The 25408-nt window shown below is 49.9% G+C and overlaps 9 protein-coding genes across 9 annotated transcripts; 6 read left to right on the plus strand and 3 right to left on the minus strand.

Annotated features, from left to right (window-relative positions):
* Window positions 1–550: 550 nt before the first annotated feature.
* N7458_011276 (glycoside hydrolase family 31 protein) lies at window positions 551–3016 on the plus strand (the record flags this gene model as incomplete). Its single annotated transcript, XM_056914658.1, has 1 exon — window positions 551–3016. The coding sequence occupies one exon, from the start codon at window positions 551–553 to the stop codon at window positions 3014–3016; it is 2466 nt and encodes an 821-aa protein (XP_056759412.1).
* Window positions 3017–4163: 1147 nt separating this feature from the next.
* Window positions 4164–4412, plus strand: N7458_011277 (uncharacterized protein; the record flags this gene model as incomplete). The annotated part of the gene is made up of 1 exon (XM_056914659.1): window positions 4164–4412. One exon carries the CDS (start codon window positions 4164–4166, stop codon window positions 4410–4412), a length of 249 nt encoding a protein of 82 aa, XP_056759413.1.
* Window positions 4413–4421: 9 nt separating this feature from the next.
* Window positions 4422–5658, plus strand: N7458_011278 (uncharacterized protein; the record flags this gene model as incomplete). The annotated part of the gene is made up of 2 exons (XM_056914660.1): window positions 4422–4984; window positions 5124–5658. The coding sequence occupies 2 exons, from the start codon at window positions 4422–4424 to the stop codon at window positions 5656–5658; spliced, it is 1098 nt and encodes a 365-aa protein (XP_056759414.1).
* Window positions 5659–7101: 1443 nt separating this feature from the next.
* N7458_011279 (uncharacterized protein) lies at window positions 7102–7462 on the plus strand (the record flags this gene model as incomplete). Its single annotated transcript, XM_056914661.1, has 2 exons — window positions 7102–7291; window positions 7350–7462. 2 exons carry the CDS (start codon window positions 7102–7104, stop codon window positions 7460–7462), a joined length of 303 nt encoding a protein of 100 aa, XP_056759415.1.
* A 291-nt stretch (window positions 7463–7753) lies between these two features.
* Window positions 7754–9979, minus strand: N7458_011280 (uncharacterized protein; the record flags this gene model as incomplete). Its single annotated transcript, XM_056914662.1, has 4 exons — window positions 7754–8185; window positions 8251–8536; window positions 8596–8844; window positions 8907–9979. 4 exons carry the CDS (start codon window positions 9977–9979, stop codon window positions 7754–7756), a joined length of 2040 nt encoding a protein of 679 aa, XP_056759416.1.
* A 2517-nt stretch (window positions 9980–12496) lies between these two features.
* Window positions 12497–14255, plus strand: N7458_011281 (uncharacterized protein; the record flags this gene model as incomplete). Its single annotated transcript, XM_056914663.1, has 4 exons — window positions 12497–12787; window positions 12858–13172; window positions 13228–13856; window positions 13970–14255. 4 exons carry the CDS (start codon window positions 12497–12499, stop codon window positions 14253–14255), a joined length of 1521 nt encoding a protein of 506 aa, XP_056759417.1.
* Window positions 14256–14980: 725 nt separating this feature from the next.
* Window positions 14981–17065, minus strand: N7458_011282 (sugar porter family MFS transporter; the record flags this gene model as incomplete). The annotated part of the gene is made up of 8 exons (XM_056914664.1): window positions 14981–15702; window positions 15764–16198; window positions 16253–16378; window positions 16434–16518; window positions 16575–16636; window positions 16694–16736; window positions 16796–16852; window positions 16913–17065. The coding sequence occupies 8 exons, from the start codon at window positions 17063–17065 to the stop codon at window positions 14981–14983; spliced, it is 1683 nt and encodes a 560-aa protein (XP_056759418.1).
* A 1295-nt stretch (window positions 17066–18360) lies between these two features.
* Window positions 18361–19464, minus strand: N7458_011283 (uncharacterized protein; the record flags this gene model as incomplete). Its single annotated transcript, XM_056914665.1, has 1 exon — window positions 18361–19464. One exon carries the CDS (start codon window positions 19462–19464, stop codon window positions 18361–18363), a length of 1104 nt encoding a protein of 367 aa, XP_056759419.1.
* A 1530-nt stretch (window positions 19465–20994) lies between these two features.
* On the plus strand, window positions 20995–24738 carry N7458_011284 (cation-translocating P-type ATPase; the record flags this gene model as incomplete). The annotated part of the gene is made up of 10 exons (XM_056914666.1): window positions 20995–21164; window positions 21219–21295; window positions 21359–21460; window positions 21541–21897; window positions 21947–22521; window positions 22576–22970; window positions 23052–23376; window positions 23428–24008; window positions 24067–24384; window positions 24438–24738. 10 exons carry the CDS (start codon window positions 20995–20997, stop codon window positions 24736–24738), a joined length of 3201 nt encoding a protein of 1066 aa, XP_056759420.1.
* Between the last annotated feature and the right edge of the window lie 670 nt (window positions 24739–25408).

Genomic DNA, 25408 nt, shown 5'->3' on the forward strand with positions numbered 1-25408 from the left:
GCCTTTAGGCCCTGGCCGTTTGCGCACCCTGACATATGTACATTTGTGAGATCGGGTCAGACACGTTTGACAAGGACGTTGTCGATCACACTTCACGCGCCGCACGAAGCAGCCATCGCAAGGGCTGTCCATGACCGTTGGCGATTTTCCGGGTGGAGATCGAGATCGCAGAAACGCCCGGGGAATTACAGCGAGAATTATACCAATCGACTCCATTCCGCGCAGGGGCCCTCGGCCGTAGCCGTGGAAGGGATGGTGGCGCTGCTTAGGGTGCGGGGGACCCGAAACCCCTCGATCCAAGCGAAGTGGCCAGTGGAGTCGTGGAAGTCGTGGGGGTCGTGAGTCGGCTTAGGCGCCAGTTCCAGCGAAAAACCCAGCGAGGGTCAGTGTTTCGCACGCGGGTTTGAGGAGCTCGCGAGCATGCCTGGCTCGAGGGGGAGCGGTGCTGACGCGAATCCACGGGGATATAGGTATATATGGTAGCCATCCTCCACGTCGATACAGTGCACATGGCCCCAGTTCATCTGAATTCCTCGTCGTTGAACTAGCCATGCACCGCTATTCGTTTCCTCACACGCCCATCGCGAATCCCGACGCGATTGTGGGAGGCGGCCACCACGACAAGTACCGGTTCACAGTGCTGGCCGACGGCCTGCTTCGCTACGAATGGGCCGATGATCATCAGTTCGAGGATCGGGCATCAGTTTTGGCCATCCACCGCCGCCTGCCCGTGCCTGACTTCCGCGTCAAGGAGAACGACCATACCCTCGAGATCATTACAGCCCGGTTCCATCTCAGTTATGACAAGCGGGCGTTTACACCAGACGGTCTCACGGCCGTGATCAAGGGCCAGTACGGTCCGCATGTCAGCCTGTGGCGCTATGGGATGCATACGCATGGCTCGAACCTCGGTGGCACCGCTCGTACTCTGGATGAGGCCAATGGCCGCGTGCCTTTGGAGCCTGGGGTGATGTCCAGGCAAGGTTTCACCACGTTAGATGACTCCAGATCCATGCTCTTCGACAATCGCCAATGGGTGGCTACGCGACTGCCCGGGGAGGATCGCGTGGATGGATATCTCTTCGCCTATGGACACGACTACCGACAAGCCATCCAGGCATTCTACCTTCTTTCAGGCCCGCAACCACTGCTCCCCCGATGGGCATTGGGTAACTGGTGGAGTCGGTACTATGCATACACCGCGGATGGATATTTGTCCCTGATGGATCAGTTTCGAGCGCGCGGCATTCCACTTTCGGTGGCAGTGTTGGACATGGACTGGCACCTCGTGCATGATGAGCGTGTCAAGAAGGCAGGCGTGACGGGATGGACCGGATACACCTGGAATAAGGAACTATTTCCTAACCCACAAGCCTTCCTGGCAGCCCTCCACGATCGCAATCTCCGCGTGGCCCTGAACGACCACCCGGCCGACGGGGTCCAGAGCTTTGAAGACCCGTACGAAGAGATGGCCGTCGCCCTCAATCATGACACTTCCATGGGCGATCCCATCGCCTTTGACATCACCAACAAAGCCTTTCTTGATGCGTTCTTCGATGTCCTACACCGCCGCTTCGAGGATGAAGGACTCGATCTGTGGTGGGTCGACTGGCAGCAAGGCAAGCATTCTCGTATCCCAGGCATTGATCCGCTCTGGATGCTCAACCACTACCACTTCCTGGACAGTGCACTGAATAACAAGAGACCCTTAACGTTCTCCCGATACGCTGGTCCAGGCAGCCATCGATACCCCATTGGCTTCTCCGGCGACACTGTCGTCTCATGGGATTCGCTTCACTTTCAACCAGAATTCACAGCAACCGCATCTAATATTGGGTTCGGCTGGTGGAGCCATGATATCGGTGGCCATTTTCACGGCGAAAAAAGTGATGAGATGTTGATTCGCTGGGTGCAATACGGAGTCTTTTCACCCGTTCTGCGTCTCCACTCATCAGACAACATTTTCAGTATCAAGGAGCCATGGAATCTGGATCCTCCCTATGAGCAGATCATGACAAAATACCTCAAGATCAGACACCGCCTACTTCCGTATCTATATACCATGAATGTGCGGGCCGCTGTTGACGGTTTGCCGCTTGTGCAGCCTATGTACTGGGATTACCCAGAATACGAGGAGGCTTACAATGTCCCGAACCAATACCTGTTTGGCTCTGAACTCATTGTGGCGCCTATTACCACTCCCCAGGATCCCAAATCTCAAAGGGCTCAGGTTCGCGCCTGGCTTCCTCCTGGCAGATATGTGGACATCTTCACCGGAGTGGTTTACGACGGCGATCGTCGGATCGGTATAAATCGAGAACTTAAGGACTTCCCCGTTTTTGCCCGGGAGGGGGCAATTGTCCCTCTAGATTCTGCACCGGATCTTCAGAATGGGTGCCTCGATCCAATCATACTTGAGCTGTTGGTTGTTGTCGGTGCAGATGGCAGCTCAGAACTGGTTGAAGATGATGGGACAGGCCAATATACCGACCACATTGCGTTCCGCCGCACGCCTCTTTCGTTCCATCAAAAAACAGGTGAACTGCACATTGGTCCAACGAGCGGTAGAGATATTCCGCCTCCAAGTCGCGAGTGGAACGTACGTTTCCTTGGATATTCATTCGCGGACAATATACAAGTTGAGGTTGGGGGAAACAAAGAGTTCATCCGGGGTGAGCACGTTAGCAATGGTATCCTCGTGAAGCTAGGATCTCATCCAGGCAACGAGCGGCTTATAGTCAGGCTAGCGGCCGACCCTTGCTTGGCTGTGAGTCAGCCTGCGTCTCCCATTGTCAAGTTCCTACGCAGTGCCCAGATTGAGTTGGATTTGAAAGACTCCATCCGAGCAATCGTGGAAAGTTCCAAGCCCAGACTGGTGCGGATCGGAGAACTCCATACTCTTGGCATGCATTCTTCGGTCTTGGATCCAGTTCTAGAATTGCTTTTGGCCGACTCGCGTGATGAATTAGCTCCACCGAGCTCAGAGATAGGCTTCGTGGTTGTGGAGGAAGCATAATTAGCTCATTTGATTTCAATCTTGGTTCATTTGCATGTTGAAGATAACTTGAAAGAGAATATATTGGGATAAGGATAGGAAGTTATTCTCAAAACTGCCTTGATCAGTATTCCGTACGCCGTACGCACTAAGGCGAGGTGGGATTTATTTGCATCGGCTTGGTTATTTGCAAGAAATAGTTCAGCCCAACAGTTGAGAAAGCTGACCTCGAGAGTTGGTCTCCACTAAGCCTAGTTAACTAACTTATTATACTCAGTTATTTGTCATCGAGGATGTCTTTTAGGGTCTAGGTCTGTCACAACGCATAGTATCCAAGCTTCCCGCTCCTTCAAGAAACAAACCATATAGTATACATCCCAAATTTCTTTTGGCCCCCATCTTGAGGGTCTAGCTAGGGGCCAAAAAGAGCACACCCCTACCATTTCCTTTTTCTCAATTGGCCGAAATGGATGTGAAAGGGCCACTAAGCTAACTTTTACAACCGCCAGGCCAGTTTGGCCCCCGTGGCTGGGGATCATGTCGTTTCAATATCGTCCTAGGGCTTGATCGGCTAGAAAGTGAGCTGTCTTCAAAGCGATCGGCGCTGGCAATAAAGAGTAGATAATAAGACCGACCCTTCGAACGAAGGTACAATGAGCGGCCTCTATCCCTAAGCGAAGATCTGGAGTCTCAGAGGGATACTGCGACGAGTCGAGCCTACAATCGGAACCTTGAGTTGAGTCACCCTCCGCAGGTAGTCCAGAATCCCCCCGATTTGCAGCACGTAATAGAACTGACTGTTCTTGGAGATCATAATCACCGCGATAATCCTCAATCGCAGTCACTCATTGCGGGAATTGATCATGATGGATTCGAAACCAAGAAGCCACCTCCCTCTAAATCTGGAGGATGGGCTTCCATCGATGATACATGGGCTCTGGAGTGCCTCGCCGTAGTGTTCAGCTTCGCATCGTTCATTGCAGTCATCGTTATACTGAGAGTCTACGACAAGACGCCGTCCTCTAATCTACCTCACGGACTGAGACTCAACACGATCGTCGCTTTGCTAGCCACAGCATCCCGGTCATCATTGCTTTTCGTGGTAGCCGGAGCGGTTGGCCAATTGAAATGGATCTGGTTTCAGCGTCGGGAACAGCCTGCCTTAGACATGCAGTCCTTCGACAATGCGAGGCGGGGGCCACTGGGCGCTCTGTGTCTTCTCTTCCAGCACCGCGGGCTCTCGATTGCCTCCCTGGGGGCTATCGTTACCATACTTGCGATGGCTTTAGATCCATTTGTGCAGCAGATTCTAAGCTACCCCGTTCAACAAACTCCAGGTATCACGGCCCAAGCCACGATGTCCCAAGCACAGACCTTTGCGCCCAACGCGAACTACACTTCCTTCTCTCAATACTAAAACGCTGCTATGTGGAACACGGATTTTGCAGTGAATCCTACTTGCCCGTCTGAAAACTGTACCTGGCCGGAATTCCAGTCCCTAGGCTTTTGCAGTAAATGCCAAGATGTGACCGAAGCATCTACCCTCTATGACTGTGATCAATGGACGGAACCAGATGTTGACGATGCGAATACCATCGCTCATGGCCAAAAGTATAGTTGTCCCGTGAATACCGGCCACGGAGGTAATGGCACCGTTGCCATTCGATATTTCACTAAGGTCAATGCCATAAACATCCCCACAGAACTCGTGTGGGGGCTTATTGACATGCAACAAGCGGGGTCTTTCTTGGGGGTTCCTTATCCGGTTTATGTCTTCGCGCATGCCCAACTCGAAGCCGAATCAGCCAATGCAAACATCACGGAGCTGGTTCGCGGGATTCGCCTTAGCAGAGTCCAAGAATGCGTTCTTTCCTTCTGCTTGCAGACGTATAATGTTTCTGTCTCTTCTGGCACGCCAGAAGTCCATGTTACCTCGGTTGACTACGGGAAGCGGTTCAGTAGCAACCTTCCCGGCAAAAGCGAATCTGAGTACGCTGATATCGATTGTTGGAGACCGACCAATCGGCCCGGTCCGTTTGACTTTGTCAAGATGCCCTAAGCAATTCGCTTTTTGTCTCCGAGCGATCGCTGCAAATTGGGGTCAGACAGGGTATCATTCTCTCTTTAGTCTCTCCGGGAACAGTCCATTCTTGGGGTACAGTTATTCAAACTACGTTTTCAACAACAATACTTCAATATGGGCCAAAGGCGAGAATTATGGAAACACTGCTGATTTTGGGGCTGCGTTCGACCGAGTCATCGACTACGGCCTCGGTCCGTTGCTGTCGGACATCGCTGCAGCGCTCACCAAGTATACTCTGCAAACCAGCAATGTGAACGCTGGCGGCACGGTCATGATCTCGCAGGCATTCGTCAAGGTATCTTGGAAGTGGCTGACTTTCCCGTCTGTGCTTCTTGTCGCCGGCTTTATTTTCTGGATGGTAACGGTGATGAAGAACCGACAACACCGACTCGGTTTATGGAAGTCATCTATCTTACCCATGCTCTATCATAGTGCCGAGGATATTGATGCGGGGCTCGATCGTCCTGGTTCCACAGCCAAGTACGCCAAAATCAGCCAGATGAGCCAGTCTGCAGAAGCTACTCGTGTGAAACTGGAAGACATCATGGATGGTCGACTGAGACTAGGACGGAACGAGTGAACTGACTCACCTAACGCATAGCGGAACCAAATAACTGACGACGAACCGATATGTTTGTTTAACATCGTGACTTGAATATATCGTGTCGGCTGCATCCCGCTAGAGTTAACACTAGCATTACCGATGGCAGCGAAACGATGAACGTATGGTTCTTGAAGGCTTTTGGAACGTTTGATTTCTTGAACTCCTCGTATTGCCAATTCGGTTTCTCAATGCTAGCTTTTAGTACAACGAGCCCTGGTTCAGGGAAGGCAAAACTAGGCCATAAGCCAATTAACATATCGGAAAGACGCTATTAGGAGTCACCCAACCACATTCCCAACTTGTCAACCTGCGACTCCCAATTAGGGAACCTATTTCTTCATAGGTGGGGTTATAAGCTATATTCCACTATAGACACGACTTCAAGCTATCCCTTGTCAACCTAAGACCGATCTTCACTGTACTTAGAGCATACCGAAATGCTAGGATTTCCCCAGAACCGAACCTTGTTCCGAGATGATATCATATTACCTTACGTGATCGTTGCATTTATCCAACGCCATAGAGCGTAGTGGGTTGATACCGCTAAAAGAGGTTAGCTGACTTGAATGAGTCACCTAATAATGGGAAACTTTACTGGCGAAGTCCATATAATAAGACTCTTATCGTATTTCTACGAGTTTAAGTTTGTTTGTGTGGCTTGTGCTCCACGCCAATCCGCATACGGCGGCCGATTGCGGCCACCGACCAGAAACCCATTTGTAAAGCAGAAAATCTGGTAGAGTTCTGAAATGACCAGCTACCGACTCTGGCAGGATGGCAAATGTCCTCATTTTCGGTAAGTCAAATAGCTACCAGGGCATCTAATTCCTCCTACATAAACATATCTTGCAAAAAGGTGATTTGACTGGAAGATGACTGGAAAGGTAACCGAAGATGACAAAAAGGATGACTGAAAAGATGACTGAAAAGATGACTGAAATGATGACTGAAATGATGACTGAAGAGATGGCTGAAATGATGACTGAAGAGATGGCCAGTAGCGAGAGAGGGCTAGGGGCGAGATTATTCGTTGATCTCCACGGTTGTTCGGATTGAGCCTGTATTACCTGATAAGTGGGAAATTGCTTAATTAGGATGCATGTAGGCCTCAGACATGAGAACGGTGCTAGAGCGGTCGATAGATTGGTCAAATAGGTGTCCAACAAGGGTTTCTGATTGGTGGCTGTGGTCAAATGCGCCCCACTCCGAGCTCCGAATACCAATGGTCCGATCCCGAGCATCATCAGCCTCGTGAGTCCGTAAGCTTACAAATGATGGGAGCCTACTTCGAAGATATATAAGACTTCTGTCCGTTTGATGTCGGGAGCCACTTCTATCTATCACAGTTGAATTCAGATTGAAATTCGTCTTAATTGTAACCACACGTCACCATTTCGATTAAGTACAATCACTCTTCAAATGCCTTCATCACAGTTGCCTTCTTACTGGGAGCAAGCCGACTTCGAGGCTTCACCAGACGACCAAGCTCAGGAATCCCTCCCAGTATATTCTGAAAGCACAACTGGCACAGCGTCGTCAGTTCCATCTGATCAATCGTCACGATTGATGCGATCGAAGATCAAATCAGCCATTTGGTCATATATAAAAGGTAAGCCCTACTTCATCATAATGCACTGAAGAATTCAAGTTTGTTGACTCATCGGCAGGTGACATATACAAGCACCATCCAGCACTTGTACAAGAGAGATACATCAATGCGACGATGGAGGCTCGAAGAGCGAATGATAAACGCCACGATGCAGACTCGAAGAGCGCATGATCGATCATAGAAAAGAAGAGCTTCGGGGTTGAAAAGGTCATTTGGGGAACTACATAATCACTTAAAAGAAATATCCCAACCAATAAAAATGCAATGAAACGCGTCCGAGCGTATTTTTTATTACGTCGGTCCGCCTCTGAGGGCGAAGTGGATACTGAACGATCAAACTAGAAAGAAATTATTATGATTAAAAAGTCAGAATGTCACGTCTGACCTACATTTGACTACTCGTATCGCTTACGTTGGAGCCAATACCAGGGAAGTGTCTATTAAATTGGAGTTGGTACAGCTTTACTCATACAACTCTGAAGTCGGAATGCTTGACTCTAACCACAGGTCTCCCTGTAAGCCTACTGACTCAAGCCACGCCATCCACTCCGGGTCTTGAGCCACCACATTAGAGGTTTCGGGGCTCATAAGCCTCATGGTCTCATTATGGTGCTCTTGTTCACGCGCCGTCACCTCTGCCGACTTGTCCATCGGGATTGGCTGAATATGATTGAGAATCGAATCAAGGCTCTTTGAAAAGATCGACTGGGCTTGCTTGCAAATTTGATAATTACTCTGCCCAGCCTCTGCCCAAGAATCACAGCATGATATTAAAACGCTTATATCTTGAATTATGCCGCTTCGATTTATGTTGAGTCGTTCTGCGGGATATTGATTCTGCCGTAGAAGTTCCAATACCAGAACACTGGCACAAGGCATAGCATAGAACACAAGCTGCGATAGTGTTTAGAATTTGAAGCTTGCGTGAATTCAAGTGCAGCTCGAATCATGCCACTTACCGCCCATTCTATGTCCGCTCTATGGCTGTGCAGTAGATCCCTTTGCCGCGTTGGGAGCAGGACAGTATTGACAATCTCGTGCGCAGTAATTATCAACTTCTCGCGATTCAATTCGCTCGAACTGGCGAGCAAAGTGTGCAAAATAAACTCTGTGTAAAGGTATTCCAGCCACAGGTTTTGAAGGCTCATGGCAGTATGAATCTGGCCTGCCCACTGGGACACTTTATCGTATTTCATATATGATGGAATGGACTGCCAGGTCGATTTCAATTTTCGTAAGATGCGTCTAATGCTAGCGTTAATTCGTTTGATTCGGATGTAATGTATATTGATCTCTTTACTTACTCCGCTTTTATCTCGAGGTCAGATGTTGTAGGCCCCAGTTTCAGTTCTAGGGCTTCTTCGCGAATTATACAAAGCATTAGCTGCACCCGCTGACGGGAGACAGCATGTATGACTCCATCTTTACTCCAGCCGTCTGCATCTAAGTTCTCGCGAGCTTCGAGGAACGCTTCAGGTGTACCCATAATAGCAGAGTCTGCTAGGTCGAGGGGCATCTCGATCACGCAAAAGTGGCGACTAAGGTGAACAGGTCTGTTTTTGGTGCACTATTAGTAAAGATGACATATCAGCCGATACGAGTCACCAGATCCTACCGTGACGTGAAGCTGGAGCACACCTTGTCGTGATCATGTGCCCAGGCGATAGCTCTTTTGCGAATCTCGATCATATAGAACGGCAGAGAAGGGTCATTTTCCACTCCTTTGTGGAAACCCAAGGCAAAGAAGACGGACGACATGCTACCGACTAGTCGTAATACATGGTACGAGTCGTCACCAAAACACCATGTGGCAAAGAGGATAGTAAGCATTCGGAACCATAGCGTAAGATCGTTAATAGCGCCGAGATGGTCGCAAAACGATTCGCATTGTAGGCAAGCTTGGAAGGCCCTTTGCATTAATGTTTTCCGATCTGATTTCCACATTTCATGGGCAGATAAGCTGAATGTTTTGTCTTTCTCTCCACCGAGAAATATTCCGATTTGTGCACAGTAGATTCCAATCATGTCCCAGCGTAAAGCCTGGGTAGAGAATGCGGATTCCAATGTGGCTGCAGTGGGAGGAAAGACCGGGTGTGAAGATGATCGCTCGAATATTGTTTGGGATATCAATTCCAGGTTTAGAGCCGAGCGATCAATTAACAGACGTTGCATGCTATTGTTCGTTGCCTTCCACGCTAGCTTGACAAGAGGTGAATGAATACATAGGTCCATTTCAAGAACTGAGAAGCGTTCAAGGGGTTCACCGATTTCGACAGCAAGTTCCAGGATATCATGCAATAGCCTTGCTCCTTCGCAAATGCTTTGTTGATCAGGCACGGAATTTTGAGGTAGGGCTACACCGGTTCTTGTCAGAGAGGTATACAAGCGTCGTGGGTGGGGAGAATTTGGGTCTGCAAAGGACATCAAGTTGCTGTTCATATTGATGGGCTCGTAGGGGCTTGAAACTGTCACGATAGACCTAGTAGCCTCATTCTGATGCATGTTTTGTTCGGATTGGGGCGTGAGCCGTCTCGCCATAGGGGCTGGGTGATAAAGGCATTGTTGCTCGGACAGGCGGCGGCGCACACATCTCCCACAGACTGGTCGGCCATGATCGCATCGAAGTTTCGACTTGCGGCATGGTTCGCATGCAGAAAGCTGGCCGTTGCGTCGGACACGATCAGTCATTGCAAATTGCCCGTCGCGTCGAGAGGGGGGAGAAATGGCGTATTGATCCATTGTAAGTTCCGACTGGGGAGGTCCGAGGGCCGATGCATCGGAGCTCGCAAGGGCGGTCTGTCAGCCTGGAATACGAGGGTATGAGTCAACATGACTAATTGAGTCATGAAGTATCATTGGTGGAGAAGGTCTTGCAGCTCACTGGATTTGTTTCTGGCCAATCAAGATAAATTTAGAGAGACTTTTGGACAAGGAATTCGGATCTACTTGAGGTTTGGAGGTGTGTAGGAGTTCCCTATCAATCGAGAGAAGCTATGACATGGCTATTATACGTTCTACCAATACGCTCATCCATATCTCAGCAAACTCATATCAATCACCGATAATCCCCGACATAGTACGCACCAAGAGTCATAACGTGCCTCGACGTTTAGAGGCACCAATTTGTGGTACAACCTCTTTTGATTAGACATCACCAATACGGGGAATTGAAATAAATTAAGCACCAGCAGCGTATAGTCGCGGTTTTGAGGAGCAGGTATTATCGTGTTCGAGGCCGTGAAGGCCGCATTGCAGCGTCGATTGCTCACAATCTCCATTTCTTACTTTGATCACGTAATTGCCCGATGCATTTGGGTCAAACTGGTTGTTCTGCCGGAGTGTATCGACTTATCTACAACCCGAATCAGACCTTCCAGCCTGCTGACTTCTGGTTATTCCCTGGAACTAGTCTGAACACAAGCCGCGAAAGGATCACGATCACATCCGGCAGGGTGAGATTGGGTCGGGCCATCTTCAGTGTAGATTTCAATGGAAAGATAACCCTGGGAAATTTGTGAAAGGAGTAAATAGGCCAGCTTTGGATGCATTGTCCTTGTTACATCTACCTCTGAGAACGATAGCGAGTCATGTCGGGCCAATACCACCTAGCTACCTATCTGCCTGCTACAATTCATATCATTAAAGCCTATGCGTTATCTCCGAGTGGCACCTTCTGCTCATTTGCTAGAGTAGTTGTTACTTTGATTAATTAGCGGGAGAAGGAAGGTACTGATGCCTGATCCTGGTGGAAAATGCGGCATCGATCCCATCTTTGGATCACGAGGCAAGGGCAAACAACTTTTGCAACTGCGCAAAAGTCTAGATCCTGTGGGACTCAGCCCTGTACAACCTGCCAACTAACTAACTAACCAAGGTTCCAGCTCTATTTATCTTGGTCAGAAAAGTATATATTTACGGATCTCGGAAGATCCACATCTATTGGATATATCGCGTTCTTGTTTCCTAGCTCAGTCATTTCGGCCAACTTAATTCATCGAGTTGTATCCGGTATTCTCTCTCTCTCTCTCTCTCTCTGCCTCAGTCCTTGGTGGCAGATGTATATTTCCAAAAGCGCCCTAGGACCCGAATCAAGATTGTACACAACAGAATGCCTCTCGCCTAGAGCGAGATATATGACAAGAACATCGCACCTATCGGTCTTTCCACCGAATTGTCCTAGTGACGCTATCCCGTTGCTCTTATATAGCCAGGTCACAATTAATTAGGAACCGCGGCTATGCATGGTTCCCCTTGTCCTCGTCGGTCAGAGTATTATTAATATGAAGATTTGTCTGGAGAATAAGACCTGCTCTGTATTGTAGAAGTACGCATCGCCCCATTCTTGTCGCTATCACCACCCTCGATGCGCCATGGCCAGCCTTCAGGCCGGCAGACTCACCTTGAAATTTTTGGGGCCGGCAAGACCTGTCGAGCCCTCTGGGGATAGAGATAATGATGTGCCCTCTTCAATCTGGTTCATATTGATTCGTCTTGCGAAAGAGAGGGTCACTACAAGGTTACACCGATCGCACCCCCAGCGAGATGCTACTTGGGAGTTTTCCATCGGCGGGTGTAACACCAGCACCTCATGGCTCATGGCTGAGGGGGTGGAGATCGTCCATCCCTGTCTATCGCTCGACCAGCTCCATGTCCGATCCATGGCCATGTCTCACTCCGCAGCCAATCGTCCGGCTCGGAGCCTCTGCCGTACCACTCGGTTCAGGCCCCCCGAGTTCCCGGCCAAGCCAATGAGGATCCTTTCCAAGTTCCATCCAAGTCCCCCATTTCCACCGGACACAAGAGTATAACCCCGCACGCCCAATCCCCCCCCCCCCTCCCCAGAAACCACCCCAACGAGGCATCAACCCACCCAAAGTTGGGGGCCAATTACAGTGTGATTATTGATTGAAGACGGGAGCTAAGGCCTCCGAACGCTTCCACGGCGAGGGAGAGGTAACCATAGCACCGACTGGCGAGCAGCGAAGAAACTGTAGCAGTATCACCCAGCTGGCGAGGCCCCCGTTACCCGATCTCAAACTGGCCTAGCTGGATGATCTGCTGATACGCTCTCGAGTCGTTGATAAATCGGTCGTCTTCTCGGGGAAGACCCGTTCGTGCCCAGGCTGCTTCTGTCTGACAGTTTTTTCCATCTCGAATCCACCGGTCGCGCCACCTTGAGCCCCAAGTCTCCGAACCAGCCCCATCATGGCTGATACTACGACGGACACTAATCCGACGTCCGACAAGAGCCCCGTGCCGGCTCAGTCTGCTCAGCCTGCTCAGATCGTCGATGAGCCGCTGGGTGATGTTCAGGTTCCTCCAGGATGGATGTACCGGTCGTGGGGGGTAGGGCGCTGGCGCACCCCCTGGTATGCGTCGCCGCGATTCCAACTGGGTATGGTCGCGTTCGTGTGTTTCATGTGTCCCGGCATGTTTAATGCGCTCAGCGGCCTGGGCGGTGGTGGCAAGGCCAATCCCCACCTGGCCGATGAAATGGTATGGTTGAATTGCGTCGGAGGGAGAGCCCCGAGGGAATTAGCAGAGCTCGACTGATCCATGGTGCCAGAACCTCACCCTGTACAGTGTCTTCGCCGTCGTCGGTTTCTTCGCTGGCTCGATCGTCAACTGGGTCGGCATCCGACTATCTCTCTCCTTTGGCGGAATCGGATATTGCATTTATGCGATCAGTCTTCTCGTCTCTGAGCACAAATATGTCCCCGGGTTCAATATCTTCGCGGGTGCCTTGCTGGGTGCCTGTGCGGGTATCCTGTGGTCGGCCCAGGGTGCCATCATGATGTCCTACCCGCACGAACACCAGAAAGGCCGGTATTTCGCCTGGTTCTGGGGAATCTTCAACATTGGCGCTTGTATGGGCAGTCTGGTACGTGGTGACCCATCTCAGTTTTCGTCTCATCATTCAATTGACATTTTCCTAGATCGCCCTAGGCACGAATATCAACGTCAAAGTCGCTGCCTCTGTCTCCGATGGAACGTACATCGCGTTCATCGTCCTGATGTTCTTTGGCGCTTGCCTGGCTCTCTTCATTTGTGACGCGAACAAGGTCGTTCGCCGCGACGGCTCCCGCATCATTGTGATGAAAAATCCAACGTGGAAATCCGAGTTGTACGGGCTCTACGACACGCTCAAGCACGAACCCTATGTCATCCTTCTTTTCCCAATGTTCTGGGCTTCCAACTGGTTCTATACATACCAAGGGAACGCAATCAACGTCGCCTACTTCAACACCCGCACTCGAGCCTTGAATTCTTTCCTATACTGGTTCGCTCAGATCGTGGCTGCGAGTATCATCGGTCCGCTCCTCGACATGACGTACTTCCGTCGTACCACGCGTGCTCGCGGCGCCTGGGTCGTTCTCTTTATTCTGACCATGGTCATCTGGGGTGGTGGCTGGGCCTGGCAGAAGAATTATACTCGCGAGTCTGTGGACCCCGACACAACCGATTTCCAGCATTGGGATTGGACGCATTCAGGATACGCCGGCCCCATGTTCCTGTACTTCTTCTATGGATTCTATGACGCCGTCTGGCAGGGTGTTATCTACTGGTCAGTATTATCTCATCTCTTGCCGCATCCCCATCACCCCATTCCTCGCCAGCTCGTACATCCATCCATGGACCCCTCCTTTCAACCCAACTACTCTAACCCCCAACTTCCAGGTATATGGGAGCCCTTTCCAACTCGGGTCGCAAAGGCGCCAACTTTGCCGGATTTTACAAAGGTATCCAATCCGCCGGTGCCGCGGTGGTGTGGAGTGTCGACTTCCACAATGCATCCTTCGCGGCCGAGTTCGCCAGCAACTGGGGTCTGCTTGGGGGATCGCTGCTTTTCGCGGCGCCGGTGATTTGGCTGCGCATCAAGGATCATGTCGATATTGCGGATGACCTACAGAATACCGACGAGACCATCGAGGATGTTCTTCCTGTCGGACACCCGGAGAAGTAGCTGTGAGACTTCCAGTTCCTAGTAAGTTGAGACCTTTTCTATTTCTAATCAGCCGGCTACATCTCCTGCACTTTATCACTCCCGAGCCGACTTCCCTGTTCGCGCTGTCCCAAAGCCAAGTCTGACCTGTGGCGTTTGTAGAGGAGACCTTGTCTTTAGTGGCGCAAATATGTTAATCTCGTCCTATGACTACAATGGCTGGGATTATGTTACGGGGCTCTGCTGCATGAAACCAGCTACATGAGGCAATTTCCGGTCATCGTGTTTTAACCAACTTGGTTGATTTGAAGGCAATGCTGTACTTAACAAATGATACCTGAGCCATGGGTTTCGACCCTCCCTGCGAAACAGTTTTGTTTATAATACGACTTTTTTTTTCTTAATTTGTTGGCAGGCCTTCTATCTTGCAACTCAACTCATCATAGCAGGCTGTCGCTCGTGCTGGTGCGACTCGGCCGCGCTTTCTGCTGTTGTTTCGGTCCGGCTCACACAACTCTCTTAGCTGATATTGATACCTATGATGATCATGTAGTTTATTTTGAGGAAGCCTCGCCCACCCTGGAATAAGCTACGCTAGGAGACAAGTATGTTGGTCGCTAGAACGGTTTGGCACATCAACTTGGAAGAGGGGAGCCTCAGTGACTATTGCGTCTGGTTGTGATTCCCTCGAAGTATCACATTATTTCGTGAGACTCAAATCACTCGTACTTGCGATACGGAGACGCCTATACCTCCACAATTTCAGCCACTGGTTTAGGGCCCGACCCTCTGCGCTCATCCACAACACCCATATCCGCGGCAGCATTCGCCATGTTATAGACCCCAAGCTCCTCTGCAATCCGCTCGCGACGGAGACGATCCTCCGCGCTGACCTCGTCCGCAAAAACGCCATCAATCTCCTCCAGTGTCAAACCCTTCAACTCCGGCAAGATGAAGTGGACCCAGAGCAGGCCAAGGACACAGAAGCACATGAAGACAAGGAACGTCTTGTAGCCAATGTTCGTGATCATGACAGGCGTTACTTCTGCGACAGCAAAATTCATGATCCAATTGACAGCGGAACCAATCGCAACTCCTTTTGCGCGAATATCCAGCGATGATGACTCCGCAGTGATAATCCACCCAACAGGTCCATAGGGCAATGCATAGTTAACAATGTACCAGTAGACGAAGAAGATGGCGGTATTAGCGGCAGCTTTGTGCTCTGCAAAATTACCACCGTAGGTAGCAATCAAGGCAGCAATAATAGCATGTGAAATAGCCATATTGGACAAGCTCCAGAAAAGCATCGGCTTGCGACCGACTTTGTCCACCATGAGCGCACCCGGAATCGTGAAAACGAACATAAGAATGCCCACTACTCCAGTGGCTAGTAATCCAATAGTTCCACCTGAAAGACCGACTTGTGCAAAAACAGTTGGAGCGTAATATATGATTGCGTTGATACCTTTGTAGGTCAGTGATATGTTGATTCCGTCTGGTTGTAGATGGGTAGCGAGTGTGCTTACCAGACCATTGGCCAAACGCTTGAACACCAGCACCAAGACCGACCCGATGCAGGAGTACCTTTGTTGTGAAGATCCGCTTGTACTCCAGGGCCTCCGTGCGCCAATTCTTCTTCTCAGTTCCATAGCGCAGTCGAGAGGCCTCACGCTCTGCATAAGCTTCTGCTTTGAGCGATCGATATTCGTATTGAACGGTCGGGGAGCTTGGGTCTTGTACACGCAGATGAGCCAAAACAGTCAGACATTCCTCTTCCTTCTTGACGAGCATGAGCCATCGAGGAGAATATGGGAGGAACCACGAGCCGATGCAGAGGACAATAGCTGGGACTAGCTGAAGTACAAGCGGAATTCTCCAGGCTGCGCTTGATTGCTCCGGGTAGGTAGTTCCACCGATATAGTTGGTTCCGTATCCGATCCAGTATGATATCATGATACCGACTGAGGTGAATGTTAGTGAGTATAATATATGGAATGTGTGTAAGCATAACTTACAGCAAATTGCTACTTGTTGCAGACCAACCAGGGTACCTCTAATGGATGCAGGCGCAAGCTCGGCGTTGAACATAGGCACAACGACTGAAAGTCCACCAACACCCATACCAGCAAACCAACGACCGGCTGAAACTCTGTATCAATATCTCGGGAATATTCGACTGTGTGGAGGGGAACCTACCATAAATGTAGGCGACGTTGACAGCTGCGCCAACCTGAAGGGCGACACCCAGCATGAAGACAATGCACCAGGCTGAAATTGAAAGCTGTTATATATTAGAAGCTATATTCATCAATAGTTTGGTTGTGACGAGAGATTGACCTTCCTAGAATATTTGTCCGCAAGGGGACTACTGCTCAAAGCTCCAACCATCGCCCCCAGCTCTGAACAAGAAGCTGTCAGCTTTTATATTGCAATAGGCGGTCCTGTAGCTCACGTACCGAGGATTCCTGTTAGGAGGCCTTTGGTGGATGGGTTGTTAAGCTAACAGTGATGTCAATCGAGTTTCTTGTTGGAATCATCCTTGGGTATTCGGCACTCACGGTGGCTGCGAATCGATGCTCGAAATCCGCCATGACTTGGACCTGGCCAAATACTCCCTGAAAGAATAGAACCAATTAGACCATGTGCAACCGACGCCTTAGCATAGATGACCTTACCTGATTGTACCCATAGAGGACACCTCCGAGAGAGGCGAACAAGGCCAATCCCAGGCATCTTTTGTTCTGCACCAGCCCAAGCACACCAGTAGGAGTGTGAATAACTTCGGCGAGGCCAGTAATTGAAGTCCGTCTTTTAGTGGTCGTCTGCATCTTGATGGTAATTTCGACAATGAGCTGCGTCGTCTGTACAGGTTATACGCCGATTCCGGGGTATTCCCCGGATTATCCTGTACCTTTATATACGGTGCGTGTTTACCATGAGTCGGTTCATCTACCCCAGAACTCCATATTCCAAGAGACACTTGACCATTTCGAGTAAATCTGGCGGAGGGAAGGTGAAGGACCAGACAAGCTTCAAGCAGTACTAGTAGAGGGAACGGCGCCACACCGTTGTCAACCAATCGGAAAGGCGCCGGGTGTTCTCGTTACGAATACTTCGGCTGTGAGTACTCCAGATATGGAACTCATAAGGCAGTCGCAAACCAGAAACCGAGCCAATGATAGAATCTATTCGCGATTCTATGGCGTCTATTTCTCTCGTGCGAAAGGTTGTTTACCTTGTTTCCTCCAAGTCGCCGCTTCGGGCCAATGGGAGCCTGCTATGTTTTTCGTCGCCCCATAATCGCATCAAATGCCCGAAAAGGAAGAACAGCCGAGTCGCTGCCCATCTGACTCTTTCTCGCACGATATTCCAATTAAACCATGCGGGGATAATATATCAGCCAATGATTCCTCTATGAGTTCCAGGTTGATTTATGTTATCATGGTGTGTCCGCCAACCGCCCCTATTGTCGATTCTATTCTATGACAGAAACTAGGCTAGCTACAACCTCTCCTGGTTTAGCGAATTCTGTCTCACAATCCAAATCTATGAGTATGCCTCCTTGCAATAGACTACGATATGGTAATTCTCTGTTGGGGCACAGAATAGGAGAAAAGTTTTTAGATTCAGTCCACTCGCCGTCCCTCGAACATCCTCCCCAGTATACTTCTCACGACGAAGATCCCAGCAATCGACCACCCACCCCATGTCAGGGCTCCATTGCACGAATGTGGCGAGACTCAATGGCGAGCCTTTTCCCGAATTTATCACTATTACTCAGTCATACAGTAGAGCATCCCGTCAAAGGCATCGACTTTCCCACCATAGATCTGGTCCTGACTAATTTCTGTTTGCCAAGCTTTGCCAGTCCTAGAAAAATTTTGTGCCAGAGGCATCCTGACTATTCAGTTATCATATCTACTCTATCGGGAATCAACCACGCTTCTAGATAACGCTACACCCTCATATATTTTTTAGTTACCCACAGATACAGCAAATATTTACTAGTTCATATACACAGTTAGAGGTGTTTTTATTAATTAGTTCCCCTAGAGTCAGAGTAAACAAGCACGGGAAATGCCATTCAGTCATATCATACAAGAGCGATGTATTGCTCAAATAATCAGAGCAGTTGCAGCGGTGAAGAGGTGGAAAAGTAGCCTGGGATGGTATCATTCGCCGATAGTTGTGGGATACCACATGCATCCAGAGACAGGCTCCCTAGCCCCATGGTTAATGAAAATCGATCCAGTCGATCCCCTATGGCATATGTATCTGGGTCTGCGCCTTCTGGGTCTCTGAAACTTCCGCATTGCTGATTCGGTAGAAGGTCAGCAGCGTGTCTCGTTGTAGAATGGTGCTTTGATTGATCGTTGTGCATGTTGACGATGTGCACCGTTGAACCAAACCATTGTGGCTCGTTAGAGCACCCAGAGATGGACAGAAGCGTGGCCAGCAAGTGGTCGAGTAACACAACAGCAGTGTTGATACTCTCACGGGATGCTTGCACCAAGGTTGTGGCATACTGCGACGGAATGACTCCAACGAAATTCGCCGGCAGTTCCGTGGCTGGCAACATGTGGTCCAGCCGAACAAGATTTGCTCTTGTTTGGGAGACATCATTCATCAGAGAATCCAGCTCAACTGTCAAGCCAGGCGAACGTGCCATGACAATTTCTTTAGATGTTGCTAAATACCCGGGGCATTTGGCGATTTCATTGAAGGCATAATCCGCGACCTGACCTATGAGACTCCCCATTCCCTGCGCATCTTCCGCTTTGGCAATCTCGTTCGTCATTGATTTGCGTGCCCACTCCGGTTCGCCTAAAAAGCATGGGCCTCCGTGAATGAATGCATCTGCGACGATGTAAGGTCGCCAGCACATGAGCAGCGTCCTTCCCATGCCCTGTTCATGCGCGGAGGGTCCGCGGGCGCGCATCAGCTGGGAGATACCACGGGCGTGGATGATCCAGGAACGGTCACTGCTGCCATCGAGAACCTCATATCCACCCAACAGGATAGCTGCTGCCAGTGTTTCATCCGTGAGCGCAGCCTCGGTTTGTATTAGAGAGGCTAGATGCCGTATTCCCCGACTGTACAAATGACGAGCGCACAAGATTGCTTGCTTGTTGCCCTGTGCAGCTCCCATAAGCAAAGCCGTCAAGGCACGAACCGCCCACACTAAGGCTTGCGGGAAGGTGGACCATCCGCTCCGCAGAAACCCCATCCAGCTTACCTGAACTCGGGACTGGACGCAGGCACTGACACTGGGAAAGTAATAGTTCAACCACACTTCGAAGGATTCTCTGGTTTGAATGCTGATCGCCTCATAGGCCAATCTTGGCGCAAAGATTTCATCTATTGTTGGTCGTGGTCGCCCATGTTTTTGTATGATAAATTGCGTCTGGTCCTTGAACGTGGGCGCACGATCATAGCCGGGGCAGGTGGACCCGCGATTGAGACACCGTCGACATTCTGGACGGGTTTCGTCACACTGTAGATAAAATAAGTTTCTCGGTAAAGCCTCCGTTAAGCAGATCTCTCCCTACGGCCTAAGCGGGAGCACCTCGCTACACGTTGTTTCGACATCTCACCTTGATCCTGCGGCGAATACACTGCGAACATCCTCGACTGCGGGGGACCCCGACCATGGTTGTTTGTCGAGGTTAGTCACTTTCCGAGTGACCAATAGATCGCTTTCATTGCCGCTTCAAAACAGAAAGAACCAACAGGCTAATGTTTCTTTCGACTAAAGCCGAGGTCCACATCAGTCAATCCGTCAGGGGGGATATCCTTAGAAGAAATACGAGAAACTGGAATACAAAAGGAGGGCGCTCAAAGAAGCCCAACACGCCCTACTCCCAAGCGCCACACCGCCCGGCAGAATCTGGATCCAGAGCACGTGATAGCCAGTAAGCGCCGGCAGACGCGTGAAGGGTATTGTAAGGTATGGTATTGTATTTTATATTCGTGGCGTTTCTCCAACACCAACATACAAGGGCATAAAGCCATCATTTTGATCCCTCAGTCTTTGATTATGGCAAGGTGAGTGAGTACTGATATCAGTGTACAGGGTGGGATGTTCATTTATAGCAGCGCCCTCCCCCCACACACCAAGTACTGAGATTTACTAGCCTTGGCACGCGCGATTTGGAGGAGCCAGTGAACGGCTCGAATAAGCTACAGCGGCGATGGCGCGCAGCCACATTATCCACTCCCTGTTCGACCTCTCGTCTCCTTGGAGATTAATCAACAGCGGGTCACAAATCAGCCAACTCGATCCATGCGGCATTATTACCTCCTCGTTGAGGCGGAAGAACTTCGGGCCTCTCACCTTGAGAGTGAGTGACTTATTCTCACCAACCAGCTACAACATCATTGCCTCCGCAAGACACGCCCTTCCCATCCCCACGTGGGGCCCATGTGTCCTGTTCCATTGCTAGGGACTTGTGCGATCTCGGCGCTGTCAGGAACAAAGCACGACCAACTTTGCTCACTCCCGCGATGATTGGACACACCAAATCTCTCCCACCGCAGATGAAGGCCATGGAAGTCATTTCACCCTATGCTCGATTCAGGTCAAGACACAGACCATGGCAGCAGCAAATGCCTCAGACTATCATATCAGGCTAGCTTCGCTGAGGCCTATAAGAACCCTGCTCCACGCAGCATGTCCAGGTTGACTTCCATCAAATCCAATTCCGACCGCTTGCTCGTTGCGCGAGAATTTCCCGTTGAATCAATCAACATGCCGCCAATGATGCCATCCGTGCGCTGGAATGCGACAGATGAAGAGTCAGCCACTCGCAACATCGGCACGCACGGAGGTTCACATTCAAATAACAACAAGGACGATAAACTTCGGAGGAGAGGTAGTCAACGGTCGATCGACCCCGCGGCTGCCATTCCGATTGAATATCGAAGCCTGTCGGTCCCCGCTAACCTCTTACGAGTCTATGGGCGCTAATGTCAGGATCCTAGTTCGTTCGAGATTGAGGACGATGCGCAGAGACAGCGACGGTTCAAGCGCCAGGACCAGAGAGATAAGTTGGCGGAAGGTAATGGACCCCGGATTCGAACTTCGAGAAAAATCCAGGGTCATGTGCTAACGCCGGGAACAGAATGGCAGAGCACAGATTGGCACACGCTATCAGTGGAGGAGGTACAAAAACAATTGAGCACCAATGGGACGACTGGCTTGTCCACGGACAGAGCGGCTGAACGTCTGAAAAAATATGGCCGGAACAAGATCTCCCCCTTCCCAATCCATGGTTCTGGAAGATATTTGGGTACTTTTTCAAAGGCTTTGGTTCGATACTTCTTGTCGGTGGTATTCTGGTATTCCTTTCCTGGAAACCACTCGGTCAACCCCCTGCTGTCGCCAATCTTGCGTTGGGCATCGTTCTACTCGCGGTATTTTTCATTCAAGCAGCTTTCAATGCCTGGCAAGATTGGTCCTCATCTCGTGTAATGGCATCAATCACCGCCATGCTCCCTGAATCATGTCTTGTTATTCGAGATGGCACTCGTTCTGAAGTTGTATCTACCGAGATTGTCCCCGGTGACACGGTCTTTATCAAATCAGGGACCAAGATTCCGGCAGATCTGAGATTCATCGAAACTTCTCATGACCTGACAATCGATCGGTCTATTGTTACAGGTGCGTCCAAGTGATTATTGACTAGAATCAAGTCCACTAACATGCACAGGCGAGTCAAATCCCATCAAGGCCACAATCGACTCCACGTCTGAAAACTATCTTGAAACACGATGCATTGGTCTTCAGGGTACACACTGCGTGTCCGGTACTGCCACGGCAATTGTTGTAGCCACCGGCGACTCTACAGTCTTCGGGCGAATTGCAAAGCTTGCAGGGGAGCCGAAAACCGGCCTGACCACTATTGAAAAGGAGGTTCTACGCTTTGTACTTCTGATTTTCATCATCATGGTCACTTGGATTGTGATCCTCGCCTCAGTGTGGTATGTAACACCTCACGAGCTCCGCTATCCGATTAACGCAAGCCGATTCTTACCAATCACTAGGGGTGGGTGGCTGCACAAGGCGCATCCGGACTACATCAACGTAGCTACACTAATTGTCGACTGTGTGAGTGTTGCTATTGCCTATATCCCGGAAGGATTGCCGATAGCCGTCACTGCAAGCTTGACAATCACAGCCAATCTGTTGAAAAAAAACAAGGTCCTGTGCAAATCACTCAAGACTGTTGAGACCCTGGGAGCAGTGTCCGTTATATGTACTGACAAGACTGGCACTTTAACGCGGGTACGTCGAGGTTCTTGAAAGGACATCCCACAAGGCACTGACTAGATCATTCAGAATCGGATGTCTGTCACAGACTACGCTGTGCACACGGCGAGCTCGTTCTTGGACGCAACCGGTGCAAATGCAGCGTCTCAAATGAGTCAATCTGCTCTTCAACAGCTTCGATCTCTATCTGGACTTTGCAACGCCGCGGAGTTTGACAGCAAATCACAGCACCTTCCTCTTAGTGAAAGGACTATATTTGGTGACGCTACAGACCAAGCGATTCTAAGATTCTCGGAGGGCTTGGGCCCTGTCTCAGATCTGACAAAAGGCTGGAAGTCCGATTACACCCTGGCTTTCGACAGCAAAAACAAATTCATGATCAAGACTTTCACCTTGCCCCAGGCGGGAAGCCCCGAGTTGTCGCTATCACCCACAGAGGCTTCGAAGTTTCAGTCAAGGGACATGTATGTTCAGACCATCAATGATTTGAGTCATGGCGATAGCTTACACCTTCCTCAGGCTGTTCACTATTAAAGGAGCCCCAGATATCTTAATCCCACGATGTACACACAAATCCTACAGCCAGACGGCGAAGTTCAGCCACTGAACGAAGATGTCTTGCGCAAAGTCGAAAATAGGATGAAGGAATGGTCGTCTGATGGGAAACGGGTTATTCTTTTGGCGCGTAAGGTGTTGCCTCAGGACCAATATTATACAGACCCATCATCACCGGAATGCGAGACACAGATGCTTCGTGAAGCAAAGACTGGTCTTACTCTCGTTGGCCTGTTGGGACTGATCGACTCACCTCGCTCCGAAATTCCTGAGGTCATGCGAATTTTGCGACAGGCTCAAATCCGTGTCTTCATGGTATGTCGCTTTCGTTAAGTGTCATTTTCCCACACTCTAACTTTGTCACAGGTAACGGGTGACTTCGGCGAGACGGCCCTGGCGATTGCACGCCAATGTGGGATCGTAACTTCCGAGTTCGTCCACGATGCATCCGCTCTCCCTCGAAATCCAACTTCCAACGAAAAAGACTTCGATTCCTCTCAATCTGCTATACTCGTCAGCGGCAGCGACCTGACGGGGTTCAACGAATTTCAATGGGAACAGCTATGCAAGTATCGCGAGATCGTATTTTCGCGTACTACCCCACATCAAAAGTTGCGGATTGTGCGAGAACTACAGTCAAGAGAGGAGACCGTCGCTATGACAGGAGATGGTGTCAACGATGCCCCAGCTCTGAAAGCAGCTGACATTGGCATCAGTCTCGCTAGCGGCTCGGATATTGCTATTGAAGCCGCCGATATGGTCCTGCTTGATTCGTTCGCTGCCATCGTAGAGGCAGTTCGATATGGAAGAGTTGTCTTTGACAATCTGAAAAAGACAGTGGCGTATCTCCTTCCAGCTGGTTCGTGGTCCGAGTTCTGGCCAGTTTTTACCAACCTGATCTTCGGAATCCCACAAATATTGTCATCATTTTTGATGATCATCATTTGGTAAGAACATGATCCCTGCGTCTTTTTATGGGTTCGGTTATTTAACAGAATTTCCCAGTTGCTTTACGGACTGTGCGGCTGCAGTTGCTCTCGCGTACGAGGCGCCCGAAGCTGACGTACTTTATCGCCCACCACGCCATCCGAAAAATACCCGACTTGTTGATTGGAAGCTCATCTTCCACTCCTATGGTGTCATTGGAATGATAGAAACCGTCTGCTCGTTTTCCATGGCTTTCTGGTATCTTCAGCGGAACGGCATTCCATTCTCTGATTTGTGGTTCAAGTTCGGCGAAATCCCATCTGGAGTAGACGTCGATTACTACAATGCACGTGTCAATGAAGCTAGTTCGATCTACTTCATCACCTTGGTCATCATGTGCGGCTCTCCTTATGTTGAAAACCTTCGCGCATTTTCTGATTCATATATAGGCAATGGTTCAACCTCATGGCTGTGCGCACTCGCCATCTCTCAATCTTTCAGCATCCACCCGCATTCAACAAGGACACGCAGAATCTGTACCTATTTCCTGCCATTGTGTTTGCCCTGGGTATTGCTGTCATCTGGCTATATATTCCAAGCCTACAGACAGTTCTCAACACATCTGGAATTCCTGCGGAGCATTACTTCCTCCCTGCTGCGCTTGGCCTCGGTCTACTTTGCCTCGATGAAGCCAGAAAGGCAGCCGTTCGTCGCTGGCCCAAAGGGTTCTTCGCAAAGATGGCATGGTGATCGCTTGCTTACCACATTCGGGTGGGTATGTATACGATATCCACAGTTACTTTAGAGGAGCAAATCAAAGGTGGTACTTCGTGCAAGTTCTGCTTTCTCGCATCGTTCTGTCATTTTGAACAATTCAATATTTTCAATTCCTGGAGGGTCCTGTTTTTTCTTTATTTTTCTTTGTATTATTCTATGCCTCCTCCAGGTCATCTGTTAAGGTTGTCGTCAAATTCAGCGATGCTACTCAACCGTGGCCAGTGACTGGTGAGAATGCACAATGTATATTCAGCAGAACATTCTTCTTCATCCGCCAGCTGGTTGTAGTGTACGGGAATGCCTTCCATGCAAGTCCTATGTATGCTAATTATGAATGCAGTGATCAACACTTGAAGTATCATCTGACACCAGGAACAAAGTAATGAAAGATGCGAGTAAGTACCGAAAAACATGGATATATATCGTTGTTCCTGAACAGATCAGATTAGGTGGCACTGGAACTAGCTTCGTATATTTTTCCTCCTATCAGGTTTCATGTCGGGTCCTTTCCTAGATTGCATTCACAATCTCAAATCTGCCGGGCATCCTCATAAGCTGCCCATGAGTGCTCTTCAGGGGTGCAATACTAGGTAGAGTCACTAGCCTAAGTGAGGGCTAACCCGTACCTACTCCATTCCAAGCC

The sequence above is a fragment of the Penicillium daleae genome (genome assembly GCF_028827525.1).
Source record: "Penicillium daleae strain IBT 16125 chromosome Unknown utg000009l_segment0_segment0, whole genome shotgun sequence".
In the NCBI taxonomy this organism is placed as follows: Eukaryota; Fungi; Ascomycota; class Eurotiomycetes; order Eurotiales; family Aspergillaceae; genus Penicillium; species Penicillium daleae.